This window comes from Pogoniulus pusillus, chromosome 19, assembly GCF_015220805.1.
Source record: "Pogoniulus pusillus isolate bPogPus1 chromosome 19, bPogPus1.pri, whole genome shotgun sequence".
Classification (NCBI taxonomy): domain Eukaryota; kingdom Metazoa; phylum Chordata; class Aves; order Piciformes; family Lybiidae; genus Pogoniulus; species Pogoniulus pusillus.
This window is the reverse complement of record NC_087282.1, coordinates 16,898,949-16,919,727: the sequence shown is the minus strand read 5'-3', so window position 1 is coordinate 16,919,727 and position 20,779 is coordinate 16,898,949. Positions and strand designations below refer to the sequence as shown.

The following is a 20,779-nucleotide window of genomic DNA, read 5'->3' as shown; positions in this document are numbered from 1 at the left end:
CGAAACATACAGACACGCACACAAAAAGACAAACCCAAACCAAACCCAACACTGAGAAATTGGTCTAACTACTAGGAAAAACAAAAATGGAGACCGAAATATTCCCTGCCTCCATCTGAGGTTGCTCATGGACAAGATGGTACAAAGCTACTCGTCTGAGGTTGCTCATGGACAGGATGGGACAAAGCTACTTGCTTGCTTAGTTCTCATGCATCACTGCTGGCTGGCCTATGTGTAGCTACAACTCCAGCCTCTGGTGCACTTCCAGTAAACCCTTTTCTCTTCAGCGCTGTCCTCTTTGCACAACATTTCTATTTAGTTTCCTAAATTTCTGAAAGTGTTAGGATGAAGGCATTTTGCTTTCCTTTTCCTTTTTTTTTTTGGCTTTTGTAACCGGGCCATGTAATGTGATGTGACTCTTCATACATCCATATTCTCACAAGAAGTATTACTCAAAAATGTACCTTAGACTGCACCTAGGAACTGGGAAAATGCCAAATCTACTTTCAGAGACAGACTTGTAACACATTTCACTCTTTGACCTTTTGGCATAATAGGAGAACAACAGTAATCAAGGCAGTATTAAAAACCACAGCTGTAGGTAATACAAAGTGCATTTCCTGCATATAATACAAATGTAACTTTAAGAAACTAAAGGCACAAGCTAACTAAATGTGTATTACATACTAGAAATGCACAGTTCAAGGTAATTCTAACAGCTTCAAATATTTTGTTTATAATGGATATTTAAAGCAGTTTGAAAATGATCCTCATTAGTGAATTGCAAAAAGTATAGTTGCTTAAAATATAAGTAAAATAGACTCTAATATTGACATCTTGGATCAGTGATAAAATACATCATCACGTTTATGAATGCACTCTCTATATACAACTCATAAATTATTCTTCCATTGATTAAAAGCATATTAGAGGCTCAAGGAGTTGAAGGTCCATTTTTAGGCTGGTGTGGAGGTATTCAAATTCTCTGTGATTGCATGGAAAATTACAGAAATCAGAGCTCTCCAACCTGGATGTTGTCAGCTCCCAGTTCTGTACATTAGTTAATGATGAGCCCAATCAAAATGTGTACATGCAGATTTTGGTCCACAGTCCCCCCTGGCTGGGGAGTTGAGGGTGGTTTCAGGGGGCCAGGCTCTCACTCGGCCTGATCTTGCACCCTCAAAGCTGCACTGGCTCCTGGTGGAGCGGAAGGAGTCTGGAAAGAGATGCTAATGGCGTGAGGCTGAGACTCGAGGTCAAAACTCTGCAGGTGTCTGAATGTCAGGTGCCAGTTCAGGCTCATCTCTAACTTTGGTACAGCCTGCTCCACTTGCCCAAAAACAAGGGAAAAAAAAAGAAAATTGGAAAGAAAGGGAGAAAGACAAAGAAAGCACTTTGTTGGCTTCAGGAAATATGAGCAGAAATTGTTTCAATATATTTACTATGTCTGTCTTGAAAGAAATGTGCAATAACATCACTGTACAGATACACAGGCTCTATAACAAGACCTTCTAGCTCCCTCTGAAAGTCAGCAACGGAAATCTGCTTACTTGTCCCTCCCTACGTGCCCTCCCCACCTCTGAGAAACCGGGTCTTTTGGAAATGACAAGCTGAAAGAAGAATCACCTACTCTGCTATGAAATAACCGTGCCAGAAGCACATGATACCTTGGGAAATAAAATCTTCTGTCCATGCAATATAATGCTTTTCTATGTGCTCTAGATAATTGAGCTGAAAAGTGAAGAGTCATCCCCAAAATGTTCTATGGTTATCAACATATTTACTATCCACACTCAGGTTCATCAACTCCCAACCTACTAATTTTCTTCAGATTCAAAAAGATGCATAATACAACAGGATTATTCATTTGAGATGAAAAGAAGGCAATGCCTAAGCCCAACAACACTGTGATTTCCAAATGATCTATGAGAAGACAAGTCCTGGCCCCATTGACTACAGACAGATCTGAGCCTGCCCTTCCAGCTAGGTGACCAGGATTGTCCCAAAAGCACCAAGTTAAAGCCCGGTTTGTAACACACTGCCAGTGGGGAGGTTCCTGTTGACCACAGTGCTCACAAAGTCCTTCTCTGGCCACCCGATGCTTGGCTGAAGCGCAGCAACGCACTGCCACCCTTGCACCCTTCTGCCAGGAAGATGGGCAGCTCTACGTGTGCTGCTGGACTCCAGCATAACCCATCAACAGAGAAACCTTGGGAGAGAGGCCCTCACATGCTAAAGCAGAGGCAATGTGGTGTTCATCACTGAGAGGTGGCTACAGCTGAGTAAAGCTAAAGGCCGTTTGGCAGGCTTTTACTTACTGTATCCAACAGAAGTCAGGTTTCCCAGGTTAGAAAATCCCTTGGACCATAGCCATGAGGAATGACATGTGCGGGGTTGGTGAGCAACTATGAAGTTTCCATACACAGTCTGGTTTCTATATGCCATCCCTTGAACTTATGGGAGATCTCACCAGGCTAAAAACTACCCAGTAAGTAGGGGTTGCAGAATCAGGCTCTGTAACCTTTTAAACAACTGGTGAATTATTAAATCAACAACAACAAAAAAGTTGTGTTTCTTTAGAAGGCGGCAGAGCAGCTGTGCTTTCCCTGACCCCAGGGGGATGTGCGGTGTCCCCCCGGGTGCCGGGCGCGCAGGTCGCGCTGCTCAGCATCAGGACTCTGCCTCTGGAGTTTTTGAATACTGCCACACGAGAACTAAAAATCGTCACTGTCATGTCTCAAAGAGTTAAACGAACGATATTAAAATACCATCTTCTGTCACATTTAAAGGCAGTTGGATATGTTTTTTTCTGCTATATTTATATATACAGAGTTCTGATCTAGAAAAACCAATACAATAAACCATTTGACGTTTAAAAACAGGCAGTCTTTGGTGACGCAAAGGCAGAGATTTTCTTTGTTACCTTCTGCCTATTTCACTCTGTCTCATAAAGTGAATATTGTTGGCACTGTCAGAAAGTTCAAGATACTGCTCCACTGATAAAACAAAATATCCATCGTAGCCTTGTACTCGCCCAGTGCTTAAAAGCTGCTGTTTCTCTCCATCTGTCCATGCCCTAATGCCTTCTTCCCCTTCCTGAAGTCGTCTCTGCTCCTTAGTCCAGGCCTGGGCCACGGCTCTCTGCCTGGCTATTTCCAACACGTGGTTTTTCTCTTCTTCCACCGTTGTTCCATAGCGAACGTTGAAGCAGAGTGCACCGTGCTGGAGCTGGATGTCAGCAAAGCGTCTAGTCCTCCCATTGATCACAGAAGTCATCTGTGACACCGTGACGTTGACACCGTTCTCCAAGATCCGTCGTCCTCCTGTGCTGCCGATTAAGGCCAAATCCTCTTCCAAAGACCCCAGCTTGATGAAGTAATGTGTGTCGCGACCATCGATGGTGAAGTGCAGGTTCTCCAGATAGTGAGCGTTGTTGAGGATGGCAGCAATACGCCGGCTGTCCTCATTAGCCACACCTATAATGTCAGCTGTCACTATACCATCCTTTATAGCAAACTTGATGCCTTTTCCAAATACTGAAGGAACTGCTGCAAATCTTGACTGCTTCACTCCCTCATAGCACTTGCCATCACTATACCTTGGTGTCATAGGAAGTTGATCCAAGGATATAAAGTTCCGGAGTTGCTTTTGTAGCTCACACTGAATACCAAGGACAGTCTGGAAAAGAAAATACCAATGAAGTTTGCAAGCAAGCACCTTGCAATTCATTAGAGTGTCTCATGGACCCTACTGATCTCTTAATTGACTAGAGTGGATCTTCAATTTCTGCGGAAAGCATTGTGCACATCTACAGAGCCTGGTATAGGCATAGGCATTCTAATCACCTAAAATATTGCCTTCTGTCTCCTGGCCTCTTGCATTTCTAGCAAATAAGTGCAAAAAATGTTTACCACAAACGCTATTTTCATATCCTTCCTTCCTCCCTCCCTCCCTGAATTGTTGCTCTTATGGCTGGTCTATTGACTCCTAGCCATGAGGAAAGCCAGCTCAAAGACCTCCTCTTTCTCACGATTCTATGCTTACTCTCTGTGCATCTCATTATGCCTTCTGTGAAACAGCAGTAACATTTCCTGTAGCCTGTTCTGTAAGGAAAGCAGACTGCAAAGGTCTCAAGACACCAGAACAAGTGGAATCTTGCAAGTATCTCAGATCTGTAGATCTTGCTCCCCATTGAGGCTAAAGAAACCCTGACTCCAACCATCTGTTTTGTCTGTTTAACACTATACCTGTCACTATACTTCTTCTGTGTCTTTGTAATACCTTCTTTGACATCTCAGTGACAATTTTACCTGGGCACGCTCCTGCAAGTAGAATCAGCTCTGACCCTCTGGCCCACTGCCTTTTGTGCAGTCATTTGTGCGTGTTGGAAAAGAAAATGTGTTAAATGCTGTGAATATGAACTCGCACTACTTTATACTTCCTTTTCTTGGCTACACTAGAGGACAGGTATCTTTCTCACCTTTGCAAAGCCATATTTCTTTACTGACAGATGCTCATATGGCCAAATGTGAAACTCGAATACCTGCTCAGAAGATCAGTAGCTGGCCCTGTTGCAGTTAGTTTGATTGCTAAACCCTGACAGTGGCTGCATGGCTCTTCCTCACTGAAAATAAGCCCTGGAGTTTTACAGACACCCTTACAAATCTACAGCACTTCTGTTTTCCTGCAATAATTATGCAGCAGTAGAGATTCACAAAGCTGCTCATATCCTCAGTGATTTTGTATCGCTTGTGGCATCTTTGCTAACAAAGACAAAAAGCTGTTGTTTTAACTTTTTAATTCCACAAAATGTTTTTTGTAGGGTTTTTTTTTCAGTTTTCCACACAATTTTTTACCCTTTTGCTTATCCTGTCCTCTAGACTTGTCTAGTTTCTCTGTAAAAAGCTGCAAAGTTTCTTCACTGTGCCGCTAAAAGTTTCTTCTTCAAACTCTCCTCCACTCTGATGCCAGTGTATAACTGATAACATTACACTCTAGCATCATTAGACTATTTTCCTTGCTGATTATGTTGATAGATACAGCCTAATAAAACACCTTAATTTAGTATTAGAAGCAGCAGAACAGAGCAGTTTTGCTAACCTTTCCAGGATCCCACTCTTGGGTTTTTGTTTGAAGCTGTAAAAGTTCATATGTTGTCTCCAAAGCTTCTATCTCTGGTTTTGGGAATCCAGGTAGCACATTATGCAGCTGGAAACCAAACAGCTCTAGCCAACTTCCAATGTCTACAAAACAAGAAAAGCATGCTGGCAACAAGGCAGAGAAATCCTAGAAGAAGAGAGAATAATCTGCAGAAATTCCAGCTAGGCAGAAGTAATGATTTTACATCAGTTTATGTTTTCAGTGCTGGTTACAGCATTTATTGTTGCAAACAGATCATTTGATTACAAAGCACAGCTATACTCAAATCAATAGTGTACCTTCTAACAATTTATAATGGGAAAAATTCAAATTAAGCTGCCTCCGCTCTTCTCCTAATTTTAGCACTTAGAAAAGCAGCAGAAACAACTATTAATTATTTTCTTGGTTACCATAAAGGCTGCAGAAAACAGATCAAGCTCGGTAAGATGTTATCTATTAAAGAAATAGCTTCAATATATGAGTGAAATAGTAATTTTGAACGCAAGCAAAAGATTCCTCGAGTCTCAAATCCATAGCAGAATGTGATAAAAGGTCATGTTTTCATGGGAAATGTGTTACTTTTACCTGTTGTATACTTAGCAACGTCCTGGATCCTGCCAACTGGGTAATTATTTTCAAATGAGTAGAGATTAAATGGTTGTGGGACTGCATTCAGGTGTTTCCATATATGGTGATTTGGTGTTGTCCACCGACCAGCAATGACATCGTAGTCCCGTTGACCCAGGTGAACTAATTTAGTGAGAGAATCGTAAAGCCCTCCATGAAATCCAATGATAACCTCAAAATCAGGATTAGTGTCCTGGTAGATCTCGCCGTATGGAGTGTACAAAATTTCTTTTATGACTTGACCCCGACTGCTAAATATAGCTAGAGGTGTTCCTGTGTTATCACAAGCAACATAATATTCTTCTCCACTGCTTAATTCCATTGCAATGAGATGGCCTTGAAGATCATAATATAGAGATGTTATTTCTGAGCTAGTATGGTTGTACAGGTGAGTAACTCTTATTGGGTTGGAGAGATCAGCATAGAAGAACTGCAAGTGTTGCCCTAGGCTTGACTTGCTTGCAACTCGTCTTCCAAGACCATCGTAACAGTATTGCACAGTCCAGCCAGATACTTTGTTGTACGCTCTGCTCAGCAGACCATTAGAGTTGTACTCAAAGATCTCATTGCCTCTTTGCCTGAGAAAACCATCTTCATCCATTTTATATTGAATTTCTCCAAGCCTGGTAATGCGATCTCTCAGATCATATCTCAGAGGAGTGAGGCGTGCACTGTTTCCATGGCTCAGCAAGTTGATGTTGCCATTAAGGTCATAGCTGTAGCGCCACTGGGTCTTGTCATTCACAGACACAGTCTGAAGTTGGCCATCAGCATCATATTCATAAAAATACCTCGTTATGTTGGCGTCTACACCTACACGAATGTCACAGATCACCATACGACCCATGTTATCATACTGGATGGTCATCCAGTAAGCGATGGACTTGAGAATTTCATACTGTACTTCAATCACCTGACCATTTGCGCTGAAGATTTTGGTATGTTTCATCACAGTGGTGGTTATAACTTGGTTTAAATCATAATTAATGACACTAAATTTGCCGAATTGCTCAGTCCTGCCAGAAACATCGACGTAGCGGTACAGATCAATGGGCAGAGGCGTCTCGTTGATCATGGCCTGCATGCTGGTGACACGGAAGTTGTTATAGCTGTAGTCAAACCTGGCATTTACGAGCCCTTCTTCACTAAACCTGAAAATCTGTCGACCAATAAGTGGACCTGTCCAAAACAAAGAGGGGAAAGAGGAAAAGCGAGAAAAATAATGAATTATGTCTTACTTACCCTACAGGTTGAGCACAGACATGTGATGGACTCAAATATACCCTTAAGCCTTATTGCTATTTGTCTCAGAAAAAGTCATTAAGAATATGTTATTCCCTCACAAACATTTACTAATACATGCTCTATGAAACGTTTATATTTTATTAACATCTGTTTAAGTGAATGCTATTTTATTAATAATTAGGATTTCTATTTACTCAGAAGATAATTCTAAATCAAATTCATTTTACGTGGTGGTTTCTTTCCTCATGTAAACAGTCCTTCTGAATTTATGTTATATTATGGAATAAACAGGGAAACTTGAAAACACAAACAATAAAACAACTTGATTCAGTATTTAGCAAATACTCACGCAGTGGAATAAAAACAATCAAACATTGCAAGAGCTATTCCATACCAAGCAATAAAAAGGAGAACTGTATTTCAAGTTGGACGGCTACCTATGCCCATGGACACAGACATAAGAGATAGACACATATATTTTTCTATGGAAACATAAAATACAAGAACTTCTAGACATAAAAATAATGGAATTTCTTGCTAGGTAAGCGTAGATTCAGGGCCAAAAACTTTAGCAAAGTAGCCATAGTTCCACAAACCTGTTTGCCTGTATCTGATGGTACAGATGAAGCCATCGTGCATTAAGTGTATTGTTTTAATAACCCCAGAAGATTCCTCATAGGTGAATGTGACTTGAGTGGTATCATAAAGGATCTCAGAGAGCCGTGACTGTTTGGTGTACTTGTAAAGAACTCTGCGTCCTGTCCCAGGATACAATGTTTGCAGGAGCCGTCCGTCTCTGGTGACGTCCTGGATGAAGGCCGCGTTGCTGTCTGGAGGGGTGTAGATGTTGCGGTAGTAGCCGACGGACAGCATGGTCTGCAAGGCATGGCGCACCATGCTGGGCATGGTGACCGAGAGCAGGTAGTCAGACTGGTCGTACTCAAAGATGTAGCGGCGCTGGCTGTGCAACAGGAGCATCACGGACTGCAATCAGACAGGAACGGCAGCGTAAGTGACTGATCAAACTAATCATTACCCACCTAGTGAGCGCCCGAAGGTTAAGGAAGCTCTGAAACCACCAGCCGCTCCTGTCCTTTGCTCTTACTGTCTTATCTACAATTCCAAGTGAAGCTTTCACTTCTGGCCGGCAAGGTGGTACAAAACAGGCAGAGAATAATAATAAGTCTAGAGGTAAGGACCTCCAAACTGGAAGGCAGATGTGGCTCTCAGTAGCATTTCAGCCTCATGCTGACTTACTATGTTGCTTTGAAATATTTAGGCCATCCTCCCAGGAAGCAAAAACAGAGGGAAACTCTTCCTCACACACAGGTGGAGCATCTGCACCAGCAGATGTTGCTAGGGGAGGTGAAAAGGGGAAGCTTTCAATGGTGTGTACAAGGTGTTCAGCTTTTATTGGCACTCTGCGTATCTCTAGCACAGACCTACGCCTTTTCCAGCATGTCTTCTATTAAAGGCACATGGCTCCAGATGTCGCAGTATCTCCGTACTTACGGATGGATGAAAATAGTCTTCAGTGTGACTACTTCTGTGTCTGGTTTGAAATGTTTACAAAGAGTACTTGATATTTATCCTGTGTTGGTTAACTGTGGGCTGGTTGCTTTGCTTGGCAGGTGAATGTGCAAGCATGGCACACTCTATGCAAATTTGAAGTCTGGGTTCTGCAAACTGTTTCACCGGTCATGTGCAAAGTCATAGAGCCACAGCAGTCCAAGCTGCCTGGTGAACAGTCACCACTATTGAAAGAAGTGTAATGAAAACACAGAATGACAATGTTCCAGCTCCATTTGGCTAGACCAGAGCACTGCATGTCTCTGCCACACTGAGCTCAGAGACAGTGCTAGCAGTGCACAGTTCTTAGCTCACAACCCAGGCCTATCAGGCATATAAACAAAATTTTGGGGCATCATATAAAGGCTTTCCCCCCAGCCAAGCTCAAAAATATTTTCTGGGAAGGAAACACTGAGCGCTCAGCTCTGCAATGTGTTAGGTAACACTGGCCCTGAGCCACTTTGCTCTGACAACTAACTCAAGTGCTTATTGAAAAGACAAAAGACAGGTTAAGCCTTGGCCATCCTCTCTGCACCCTCGTCCCCCTGCCCTGGCCTCACAGGGTGCATTTCTTCCTGCCCTTGATGAAAAGCATCTGTCACCTGTACACCAGCCAGACATCCCCAGCATATACCACTCACAACCTGCCCTCTGCCAACTGGTGATGGCAGACCTTTACACCAAGGTTTTTCGGATCCCTTTATTGCCAGGCTGTCAAGCATTTCTAACACACACACAGAGTGTTTATTTTGTTTTCACCTTCAGTCAAGAGTCCCCAGTCTGCAGTAAACCACTGGCTGAACTCTCTCCCAGCACCGATGTGACGCCTGCCTCTATATACTGCTCCCGAGCCTGTTTTTAAGCTGTCTGCCACTGACAGAGTATGAATAACAAGATCAGAAACATCTCTAATATAACTTTAGTGCCCCTGTGTGCTATTTTTACAGCACTTTGTGGCTTTTCCACTTTTGTCCAGGATAGTAAAACGACAGTTCCAAGGGCTGGAGCCTTAGTATCCTCTCCAGCCTATTATAGGATATCATAAAGAGGAAAAAAAAAATTAATTTCCAATTCATACTAACAACATTACAATAGATTTTCCAACTCTTCGCACAAATCGGATTCTAATTGTTTTAAAGGATTTCAGAGAGTAGCTCATAAGCCATTCCAAAAGCCGTCATTCTATAAAAGCAACCACAGCCTGGTCAACCATGTGAAGATTGATGCCGGAGACAGCCAGTGGCAATTGCACGCAGCTCTACGGGGAGTACACAGCAGTGCCGAGCGTCACCACTAGATGTCAGCACTGCCCAACATACTCCCGCAGCTGCTCGCCGCCTTTGGTGCCAAACGGCAGGATTCTGGAAGCGAGCTTGGGAGCATCCAGGAGATTTCATGACACCATCGGCTAATCGAGGAGAGTGACCAAAACAAGAGGAGCTGAGTCTCATCAGTGAAAAAAAATATTTGCAGTGCTACAGTCATAGTGCTCTCTAAGAGCCAATTCCTGGAGCTAGGAAGTTTTGAAGATGTACAATTAACTCATCAAGCACAAAAATGGGAAGAATTAAATAGCTATGAATTGGAGGTGAACTATGTAATTGATTTTTTGCTAAAAGGAATCATTGGGTCTTATGAGGTTTCAGACAACTTTTAGCAGTCATTACATAATTAACACAATGAGTTATTGACTTTAATGGAACCACAAAATGGTATTTCAATGTCTAATTTTGACCATGGATTCATCTTTCTTTGGCTCAAGGAATAAACAGTGATAAAACTACATTAAATAGCCAGGAGATAATGATCATGGTGTGTCTTTCACTCATATTAATGACAAGTTACAGCATAACATAAGCCTGCTAACTGAACTAGAAAGCATTTGCCATTTACTTCTACAAGATCATAATTTGACCACTAGCACAGAATTCCAAACAAAAAAATCTAAGTTATGGACTTTATTTATTAGCTTGTCATAAACTAAGAACAGACAAAGTGGCTTGGAAAGAGAAGCATACACCTGTCAAAAACTGTGGTCCATTAGAGCCAAAGAAAAGATTCCTCCAAAAGTTACATTGCCCAAATATTTGAAAGCTGTACTGCCTGGTTACTTGCAAATTGCAGAGTGCACACAGACAAAAAGAAGCCCTGACAAATTTATCTGAACAAACTTCTGAAGCTTCTGGGCTTTGCCAATCTTGTTAACACATGGAAGAACTGTACCAACTCCATCCAGACAAGGAAGGGATCACATTTTTATGCAGTCTCCAGTCTGGATTAGGTCTAAATTTTTTTTTGAGGATCAGGCTGAAATATATTCAAAATAAGTACAGCAAAGTTTATCGTAAAAGCACACATTCAGAACGTTTAGTCATACAAATAACTTCAAAGTGGTTGGATTTCCTATGTCTAACACCCCTTATCATTTTTACCTCACCTGTGCATCCCTAGCCTTTCCCTGTGGTAAACAGGGCCAGAGAAAACGTTCTGCAAACTTAGGGTACATTTGATAGCCCAAGATGTTGCTATTTGGGAAAAAAAGAAGTTTGAAATGATACTGTTTGAGCACAATTTCACACAGAATCATCCAGGTTGGAAGGGACCTCCGAGATCATCCAGTCCAACCTATCACCCAGCCCTATTCAGTCAACTAGACCATGGCACTAAGTGCCTCATGAAAGCTTTAAAATGAAAGATGGGCTTTTTGGTTTTGAGAGACAAGGTGATACCAAACAAGATGCTCCTACAGATGAATGAAATGATGTTCCTCCTTAGTCTGTACAACACCTATTCCCCTCTTGTGACCATTACCCATAGACATAAATGAAAATTACAATGCTCAGGCAATTTAGACACAAAGTCACTATAAAGGTACAGTAATAACTCATATTAATATTCCCCCTCCCCCCAAATAGCCCTCATAAACACCAAAGCAATCTTTCTCTTTGCAGAATCAATCCCTTTTTTTATAGTGCAGAACTGAGTAGGTGCAAGTTTGTACTCACCAGCTCATAATTTTGGCTTAAAAGAACTGTGTTTGTGGGAGGAAACAGTTCCTTTTCAGTGATTTTCTATTTCTGACTACGTTATGCAGAGCGGCAACGCATTTTTCAGCGGTGAGAATTTCCTTTGTTCACTTAAACTTGGACCGAGACCAAGAAGCCATTTCTACCTCCCCATTAAACCTGAGGTGCTAATAACTATCTTCAGAACTAAATGATGGCAGGTTTGGACTGATGACATGGAGGTCTAAGCATGTCCAGAGACATTTTTATCTGGTCATGTAACTGTGTGCATTTTCTGCTTAAAAAGTCTTTGGTGTTATAGTGTGGCTCATAATACAGTGACTCTATCAACACAAATACTTTTGCCTTAGAATCATAGAATCAACCAGGTTGGAAGAGACCTCCAAGATCATCCAGTGCAACCTATCACCCAGCCTTATCCAGTCAACTAGACCATGGCACTAAGTGGTCCAGGCTTTTCTTGAAGACCCCCAGGGACAGTGCCTCCACCACCTCCCTGGGCAGCCCATTCCAATGCCAATCACTCTCTCTGTGAAGAACTTCTTCCTAACATCCAGCCTATACCTACCCCGGCACAACTTGAGACTGTGTCCCCTTGTTTTATTGCTGGTTGCCTGGGAGAAGAGGCCACCCCCCACCTGGCTACAATGCCCCTTCAGGTAGTTGTAGACAGTAGTAAGATCACCCCTGAGCCTCCTCTTCTCCAGGCTAAACAGGCCCAGCTCCCTCAACCTCTCCTCATAGGGTTTGTGCTCAAACAATCCACTTTTTAAAGTATTTACCTTTTCTAAATATGTGTAGCTCCATATTTTACCATCTGCCCATGTTCTGGAAATGATGTTCCCACTTGGATCATACTCCATTTTCTCAGTCCAGGTTCCTCTTTGGATATAGGTGACTAAGCCAGAGTGTGAATAGGTGATGTTGACCTCATTGTACTTGCTGATGGGTGACCATAAAATTGGGCGTCCTGTCTGGTCATACATAATCCGGAGAGTGAATTTGCGATGATCATCATAAATCTTTCCTGTTCTTGTTACGTGATCAAAATCGATGGAGAGCAGGTTTCTGTTGTGGGCCTAACCACAAAGACACATTAAGGTAAGAAAACAGAACCTCTTAATCACAATGCAAACATTTGTCAGTTCTAATCAAAATGTGCAGTGCAGGTTTAATGATGGTGAAATTAGGTCTTATTAAAGATAAGAAAATAGAGAAGTGTTCAGATGAGAAACAGGAGATCCAAGAAACAAAACGCTGCTTGCATTCAGTATTGTCATGCTTAGCATCACTTGGCACCAAGCACTATTTCCATGTGCTAAACCCTCACCTCCTACCTTACCTTTTCCTAAGTCTTTCTTCTTTCTTCACAACTTTTATCTCTCTGTGGATGGACTTTTTGACTCCAGGCAAAGATGTGCAGTTAAGCTCATTAACAAACGTATCCTATCTCATATCCTCTTTCTTAAACTTCGTTAATGCTGACAGGTCAGCTACTGCTCTGGGATAGCTCACGCTAGGCTGCATACCAACGCTGCAAAGGGAAGAACTGTGGCTGCAGCTCCGGAAGACCCTGCTCACCACCACTCTCATACATCATCACAAAACCAGCCCACGCCAGAGCTTGTGAAAGCCAGCAGCCCCAGTGCCTGATTGCAGCACTTGCTTGTTCCTTGTTTCAGATTTCTCACCACATTTGGGACCTGAAATATTTGTCAAGTTCTGCTAAGAGGAAAGACTGTGACACAGTCTGTTAACGTTTATGGGCCGAAAGGATGATGCAGAGGGACAGCCCACTTCTCAGTTTGAAATCGTGTTCAAAGCAAGCTAAACAAGGTTCAGGAAGACAAAACACATTTATCCAGTACTTTCATCATCTACCTTCTTACATCACTGTCTCTGGGCAACCACCATTAAAGTCCATTTAAATCAGAGATACAACTTAGGGTGCTCTAAGACATTGTTCATTGACTTGTCTTTTTCAGATCAATGCTCTTACTAATCTACTGCATTTTGTCTAATCACTTATATTAATCTATCCCAATTAATAAATTCCTTACAGCAGAGACGATGGCAGAGCAGGTGTTAGCTCAGTGCACAGCACAGGGCTTGCTCCTCATTGAGACCTGGAGGCATAGCCATAAAATAAATCGTTAAGAATACCTGTTTAATAATTCAAGCTGGGATCATATGGTGGTAATGATTAGAAAGAACATTTTTTTCCCTTTCTCCTTTCTGTTTTTAGATACAAAATAATTTGGAAACCTAGAAGAAGCAGGTGTTCTTTCTTCAACTACCATTCCTGGGGTTTTATACACACATATGTCTAACTTTAATAGCGTTCATTTACAATAGCTGTAAAATACCCATATACCCCTGTAGACTGCTTGTAACTATTACAATTTATGCTCTAATGATAGTTAAGGAGGCCAAGTAAAACGTGATGCTCAGTTCAACTGTATTTGCTTCTATAAAGACTGGTGGGTTAACTTTATTGTAATACATTTCTTTGCAAACTTCTTGCCACTTCTGAAAGCAAACCCTCTTGGTGGTAAAATAACTGAAAAGCAATCAGGGGATATACCCTGGCTCATATTCATTTACTGTCTATGTACATATTTAATGTCTTTATTGCTATTATTGTTGCAGAATGCAGTTAGGAGAAAGAAAATTACTTGCAATCTGAATTTCAGGGACAATGCAACAAGTAAGATTGAAAATCAGAGGCATAACCAGCAGTGAAGTGGATGGCAGCAGTATTTGAAAGCTCAGAGTTAAAATAAGGGTTGGGTAGAATCCATTACTTCCCTTATATTCCACATTTTATGTCTTATTTGGTTACTTTATCATATTAGACTTAAGCTAAATTTAACACCCTTCTCAGGACAAGGCAGAAAAATAGGTAGCAGGTCTCATTTCAGTGTTGTCACTGAAAAGCTGATTTCAAATGCCACTGGCTTCTGATGGGATGACTCCTCCAACGCACACACAATGATGTCAGGAGCCCCTGTGAAAGGCTGGAGTTCATGTGTTCACTTGCAAGCCAGTGAAAACTGGTTTCTGAAAGCAGTATCAGGTCAGAATTTCAGCTAATGAAAATAGGGAGAAAATTGAACTGACTTCAATAATAACATTAGCAGGGCATAAAAAGATAGATTTATTGTATACACTTAAACCATTGTTGAGTCTACTTCCCTTAGTGTCATAGCTAGAATTTTTGCAGTGTAAATAACCACACAAATGTGCATTTTGCAGGGCTATGAAGACAACTGGGGGACTAGAATATCTCCCTTATGAAGAAAAGCTGAGGGACTTGGTGCTTTTTGGCCTAGACTGAAGGAGAATCTAATCAATACTTAAATGGCAGGTGTCAGGAGGATGGGGCTAGGCTTTTTGTCAGTGGTGTCCACTGACAGGATAAGAGGTAATGGCACAAACATGAACACAGGAGGTTCCACCTAAATAGGAAAAGGAACTTCATTACTTTGAGGGTGGTAGAGCCACCCAGAAAGGCTGTGACTTTGGAGTCATTCAAAACCTGCCTGGATGCACTGCTGTGCAGCCTGATCTAGGTGACCTGCAGTGTGGTTGGATGAGATGATCTCTAGACGTCCCTCCCAAACCCTGTCATTCTGTGAGTCTCTTAACTTTCATTCTCAAGCCTAAACTGTCTACAGTGTGTAAGTCAGACGAGATGATTGCACTTTCCTTGTCTGTGTTTTGATTTGACTCAGCATAAACTGACAGACACTGGCAGAGAATCCGGCCTGATCATTAGAACTTGCTGTAAGACTGGTAAATAAAGGGAGATCATTTGCTACATGTAATAATAAACATAGCTGTCAATGCCTGCATCTGCAGGACTTCTGAACTGAGGCCAATGAGATGCTTCATTTTTGTTAGTTAAAAAATGAGAAAGAAAGAAGGGAAATAGGTAAGACTGTCCAAGTATTCGGTTTTCAGGGTTGCAAATATTCAGTTATAAAACCTGGACTGCATCCAATGCCAAGTTCCAATGCTAAGTTATGCAAAAGCCAGGAGGGAACAGATCTGCATTCCAATCAGGGTATTACTATGCATCATGCTCATTGGTTTTAACAACAGCCTTTGCTTCATTTTTAGAAGTCAATTAAAATAGCAGTTCAATTGATAAAAAAGAAGTCTTGCTAGATTAAGATTGATGTTAAAGTGCCTGATTGTACATAGATTTATTATTAATATAAAATGCATACATGCCCATGGACTGGTTTATATACTTTCAGGAAGCCCCAGGGCTGGCAGTTCTGCACTTCAAGGAAACCTGTGATTAATTCCCATTTCCCACATTGATTTAGATACCGAGATAAAGTTAGATGCCTTTTGGAGCGCTTCGGTTAACTTACTCGCTTCTGCGCTATTTCTAGAGCAGGGGATTCACACCATGCAAAAATCCCACTTTTTGAAACACAACGTTTACAGCATTATTCAGAATGTGCTAACAGTGGCCTCTTTCCAAAACAGGAACTGTAATAGAGTGACATGCTTTCGAGCTGGTTGCTAATTGCGATTAAGAATTGGAAATGTTAGGACCAAGCAGAAAAGAAAAAGCTTTTTTCTCTTCAGCAAGGTTATCCTTTATCTCATCCTCGGTTACCCACTTTCTAATTTATACCTCTTAGCCCTGAAAGCCGTTTGTTTCAATGGCAGTATCAGGACTGATCTCAAACTAACAGCTTTAAAACCATTTCTATGCCTTTTTTTCCCCTCTCAGAAATCTCTTCCATTGTGCTGTTTTCTTTCTTTAACTGACGGTTCCTGCAAGTCTGTTCATTCCCACTGAGAACTAGTCCAATCCCCAGAGCTTTTCATTACATATAGTTTCAAAGTTCAGCATAGTTCTTTCTGGCCTACATTGCAAGCTTTCTAACACAATTCCTATTGTGCCAGTCATGGCATATTAAGTGTTTAAAAACTTTCCTTTTAAAACGTAACTCGCTAGAAATTTTCAGCAGGTCTCACCAGAACCTCATCCAGCGTAAGGACTTCTAATGATGCTGTATTTTTTCCCCCAGCAGTACTCAAGTGTCAACAGCAACCCTTAAATGCCTTTCATTAGTTGACATACTGCTTCAAACACACGGTATGATGGTATTTTTCCTCCTGCTGTCCTGCATATTTCCTTTAAAAGAGAGAGATAGCTGTCTCTGGGCAAACTCACCTTTGTCTTCCTTGCCAGCTACACTGTTCCATTTCTTTCCACCTCCACTGACCTCCCACTCCATCAGCACCTTGTGCAAGCTTCTCAGTGCTAAAGCTGAACTCCAGGACCCGTATATTTCACCTGCACACCAACACCCATCTTATTGGCAGTAACAGCCCCAATAGTCCTGTCTGTTTAGTGTATCCTATGCACAGAATAGATTCTCCTCCTTTCCACAATCAAATCCTCATTTAATGTGCTATCCCACCGGGTTCCCTCCAGCCTTGCCCTGACAGCCCTCAGACAGATGGTCCTAGTGCTCAGAACAGCCAAGGGAGATGAAAACATTGTAATACAGGCAGCTGACTTGTCCTTGTGAGTAGACAGGGACAATCCAGAAGCCTTCTTTATCTCGGGTAGGTATAAAAAGACACAGAACTAACAACAATGATCAACTGCTGATGCTATGATACTTCGAGGAGGGTAGAGAATATAAAACAAGATCACATCAAAACTATCTTGAAACACTTCACCTTCCACTGGAGAGAAGAGGAGAAAGAACCTGCAATTAATTTCAACAACAGGAAACACAAATAGTGTAACAGGAAAACTCTGCATGAAGAAGTCACTATATTTATAACTGTTCCAAACAACTTGGCCTTGGCAATGCAAGCAGAACAGATGCCTGACTACAACTCTTCTGTGTAAGACTTCTATTACAAAGGATTGTTGTTACTTATGGACCAAATCACACCAAAATCAATTGATGAGGTAATGTATACCATGGAGGCCATAATGTGGATTCTGCCACCTTAACATGGGTTTGCCACTGTGCTAAGTTCAGTTGCCTCCATAGACAAGGCTATAAGGACTCACACTATGGCTGGAGACAATCAGAAGATGGGCAAGAAAAAATAAAGTTTTTCACCACTTGCAGGGTCCTAATAAACTAACTGGGATTGTTAAATCTGAAAGATGTCCTTTCAAATACGTGTTTCCCACTGACAGGAGCCAGTCTGGCCAGATCATCCAAGGAGTGTGTTGCTGATTGATCAGTGCAGTTGAACATAAAACAGATCATACACTTCAATAGAAAGGATTTCATAGCTAAAATACAATCCAGAGATTCTGATAACCATCTCAATATTTTCAAAGCTAACAGATGTACCTTCAGAGATAATACCTACCCAGACAGGTTGTAGTTAATGATGTGATATTTGTAGGGCCAAAATTCCCAGTTATACTACTGGTACAGACATTTTAAAAGGCATTCATGAGAAAAACAGAACTGATTTTGTGAAAAACCTGCTCTGCAAGGTAGCAGTCTCTTTGAGACTTAGCATTACATAATTAAATGCTGAATGTTGACCATCTGTCATTGTAATCTGTGATTTTTTTCTCACATAAAAATAAACCCTGGATGCAGTGTTAAAGTAATTCTTCATTAGAGCCATAGTGTAATCAGCCAGAGGGAGTGAGGGGCTTTGAGAGCTTGTGGCAGACAGCAGAATGCATGGCCTCTCTGGACACCCAGAGAAGCTCTGCATCACTCTGGTTTGTAGGAAACACACCAGCCTGGGCACTCAAGGTGTGTCCTGCAACATTTTTGCTGTAGGCAGAGGCTGGCACCTGTGATGTTCCCTAGGAGAAAGATAGATCTGAGAGAGGGAGAATGTGGCACCATCTCTGCTGCTGTGCCTGACTACGCATCGTCCTTTGCTCACAGCTTCTTCCAAAGCCATAATTAAGCTCTTAGTTAAAAAAGAAGAGGAAGAAAAGAAGTAATTATGTCTTGAGGTTAAGTCTCACAACCATAATCAAACCGAGATCAAACACCCCTGTGACTGTCGGAGGAGTTTGGTTTTGAAATTCATGGCTGGAGTCCACCATTGATACAAACTTTCCATTGCTCTCCTTACAAAGCAGAACGTTTCAACGTGATTTTAGTTCAATGGTTTTCAAAGGGAGCACTGCACTTTACACAAGAGGAAGCCTTACCCTTAGCCTTCTCTCAAACGTGGAGATATTGCCTTTGGTCTGCTCCCTCCTTTGCCTCCATTCAATGAGATTTGAGTTATGCTCTCCAGGAAGGGAGATATTGCACTTTCCTAAAGTGGGGCTGACAACTCCTGCTAGAATATGAGGCTCTGTGTTAAGTGTGATTTCCATTCCACTGGCAAAAGTGACTCTCAGTGACCCGTCTGGGCTGACCCGGTAGATATTCTGTGTGTTATCTGTTGAAAACAAAAAACAGGAACAGAGACAAGTTCAGATCCCCAGATCTTAGAAGCAAACGTTAGGTGCAACAGGGCTTTGTTTGTCCCTAGGTTACAGACAGCTGAACATACACCAACTGCATTGTGATTTTTGCAACCTGCAACCTCCAGACCTCCCCATGTCTGAACAGCTTTTTATGACATTTAGCCTGATGATTTCCACTGTGAACATTTCCTGCAGCAGAGTTTTTGCCTTCAGCTTTAAAGTAGGCAAACCCAAGGGCTGGGTTTTGACCACTAACATTCTAATGATTTTAGCAAGTTGAGATCTGCTAACAGGACAGTGTGCTGCTTCAGTGACTGCAATGAGTAAGAGGTCAGGCATGAAAGCCGTTTTTAAAACATCAGGGATGATGGCCAATCTCCCATTCTGTCCCTTTACCCTCTAAAACGTCCTTGAGTTCCCCATTAGCAGCATTAGTCCCTGGGGTAGAGGCACGGTGACAGCCACAAGCCTGAAGCCTGGTGCAAGACCCAGTGGGAAGTGCTGGGTGGCAGAAAAATGAAAGTTAGCAGCAGTGACACAGTGAGCAGCCCCAGAAGCTCAGGACTGTGTCACAGAGGGCTGGTGAAGGCAACTGGGATGACCTAGCACAGCCTCCTTTTCCTACTTAAAACTGCCAGAAGCACGGAGAAAGTCCAGATCAGGTCTTCACTGAAAGAATACAAAGGCATACAGCTAGTGCACACTCCCCTTCTCTTGCCTCCACTGCAGGCAGAGCTGTGTCACATCATTTTGCATTTGGTCAAGATAGGACAAAGAGAAGGATACAAGAGGTTACTGTGGCTCAGCTGCCAGGGGAGCAACTCCATCACGAGCCCGTATGTTTAGTGCTAAGAGACAAAGTCGAAGTCTCACCCTGAAAATGCAACTGAATTCATACCAGCTAGAGACTGGGAAAAGCATCCTCTTTTTTTAGGCTGGTCCACACAGAAATAACCAGCCCAGCTCTTGAGACCTGAGTATGTGGAAAATAGAATTGCTTTGGTTGGGTGAGACTTGTAAGGTTATCACTGCTAACTCGAGTATGTAAGAAAGTGAAGATAATAGGAATTACATTAAAAAAGGCTTTGTGACTCAGATATAAGGATGCCATGTCTGCCTGGTTGTTCAAAGGGTGCTTCGTGACAGTTTCACAGAGATATGGAAATAAGCAAATTGCATGAATTTGTAAATGCTGTAGGTATAATAATAACTACAGTCATTACTATACTACAGCTGTTCATTGCTGGCACTGTCCATAGTGTGCTAGCACTCTCCTGAGGTGGAATTTCTAAAAGACCAACCTTGAGGACTTTCAGAGATAAGGACTGACACAGTCAGGCAGTGTGTAGGTGACAGAGAGAGCAGATGGGGTCACTTAGACACAGCCTAACAGGTGTGCTCTCTCTGCAATGTAATAGCGAAGAGGAATTAGGATCTTGGTGATGTATGTTCTTCCTATTTGTTTTTTCTTACAGATCAAAAGCTGCAAGGAAGAAAATCACAGAGTTACTACTTCCCAGCACCAGCTCTCTCAAATCCAGTTCAATTAAACTACATAAAACTAGAACTTTGGTGATGAGTCTGCAAAATCTGGAGGAAGACATCAGTGTATTTCCATTAGGGAGAGAGGAAATAATTCTTGAAAGATATGATATTTGCCAGGGAAATAGTGTGGTGACTACAGAGGCTGACCCAAAAGTCTCATCCTCATCACAACCACCTGCAGAGGTGG

General features: G+C 42.0%; 1 protein-coding gene across 20 annotated transcripts in view; it reads right to left on the bottom strand.

Annotated features, from left to right (window-relative positions):
• Nucleotides 1-829: 829 nt before the first annotated feature.
• TENM1 (teneurin transmembrane protein 1) overlaps nucleotides 830-20,779 on the bottom strand; it is a 926,028-nt gene continuing 906,078 nt past the window's right edge. For all 20 annotated transcript variants that reach the window (XM_064159463.1, XM_064159467.1, XM_064159461.1 and 17 more), the window contains 6 exons: nucleotides 18,784-19,019; nucleotides 12,389-12,685; nucleotides 7,608-7,995; nucleotides 5,725-6,945; nucleotides 5,101-5,243; nucleotides 830-3,678 (listed from right to left, as the gene is read on the bottom strand). In XM_064159463.1, coding sequence (XP_064015533.1) covers nucleotides 2,920-3,678; nucleotides 5,101-5,243; nucleotides 5,725-6,945; nucleotides 7,608-7,995; nucleotides 12,389-12,685; nucleotides 18,784-19,019 — 3,044 coding nt within the window. In that variant the 3' untranslated portion in view covers nucleotides 830-2,919. The remainder of the gene's footprint in view (nucleotides 3,679-5,100; nucleotides 5,244-5,724; nucleotides 6,946-7,607; nucleotides 7,996-12,388; nucleotides 12,686-18,783; nucleotides 19,020-20,779) is intronic.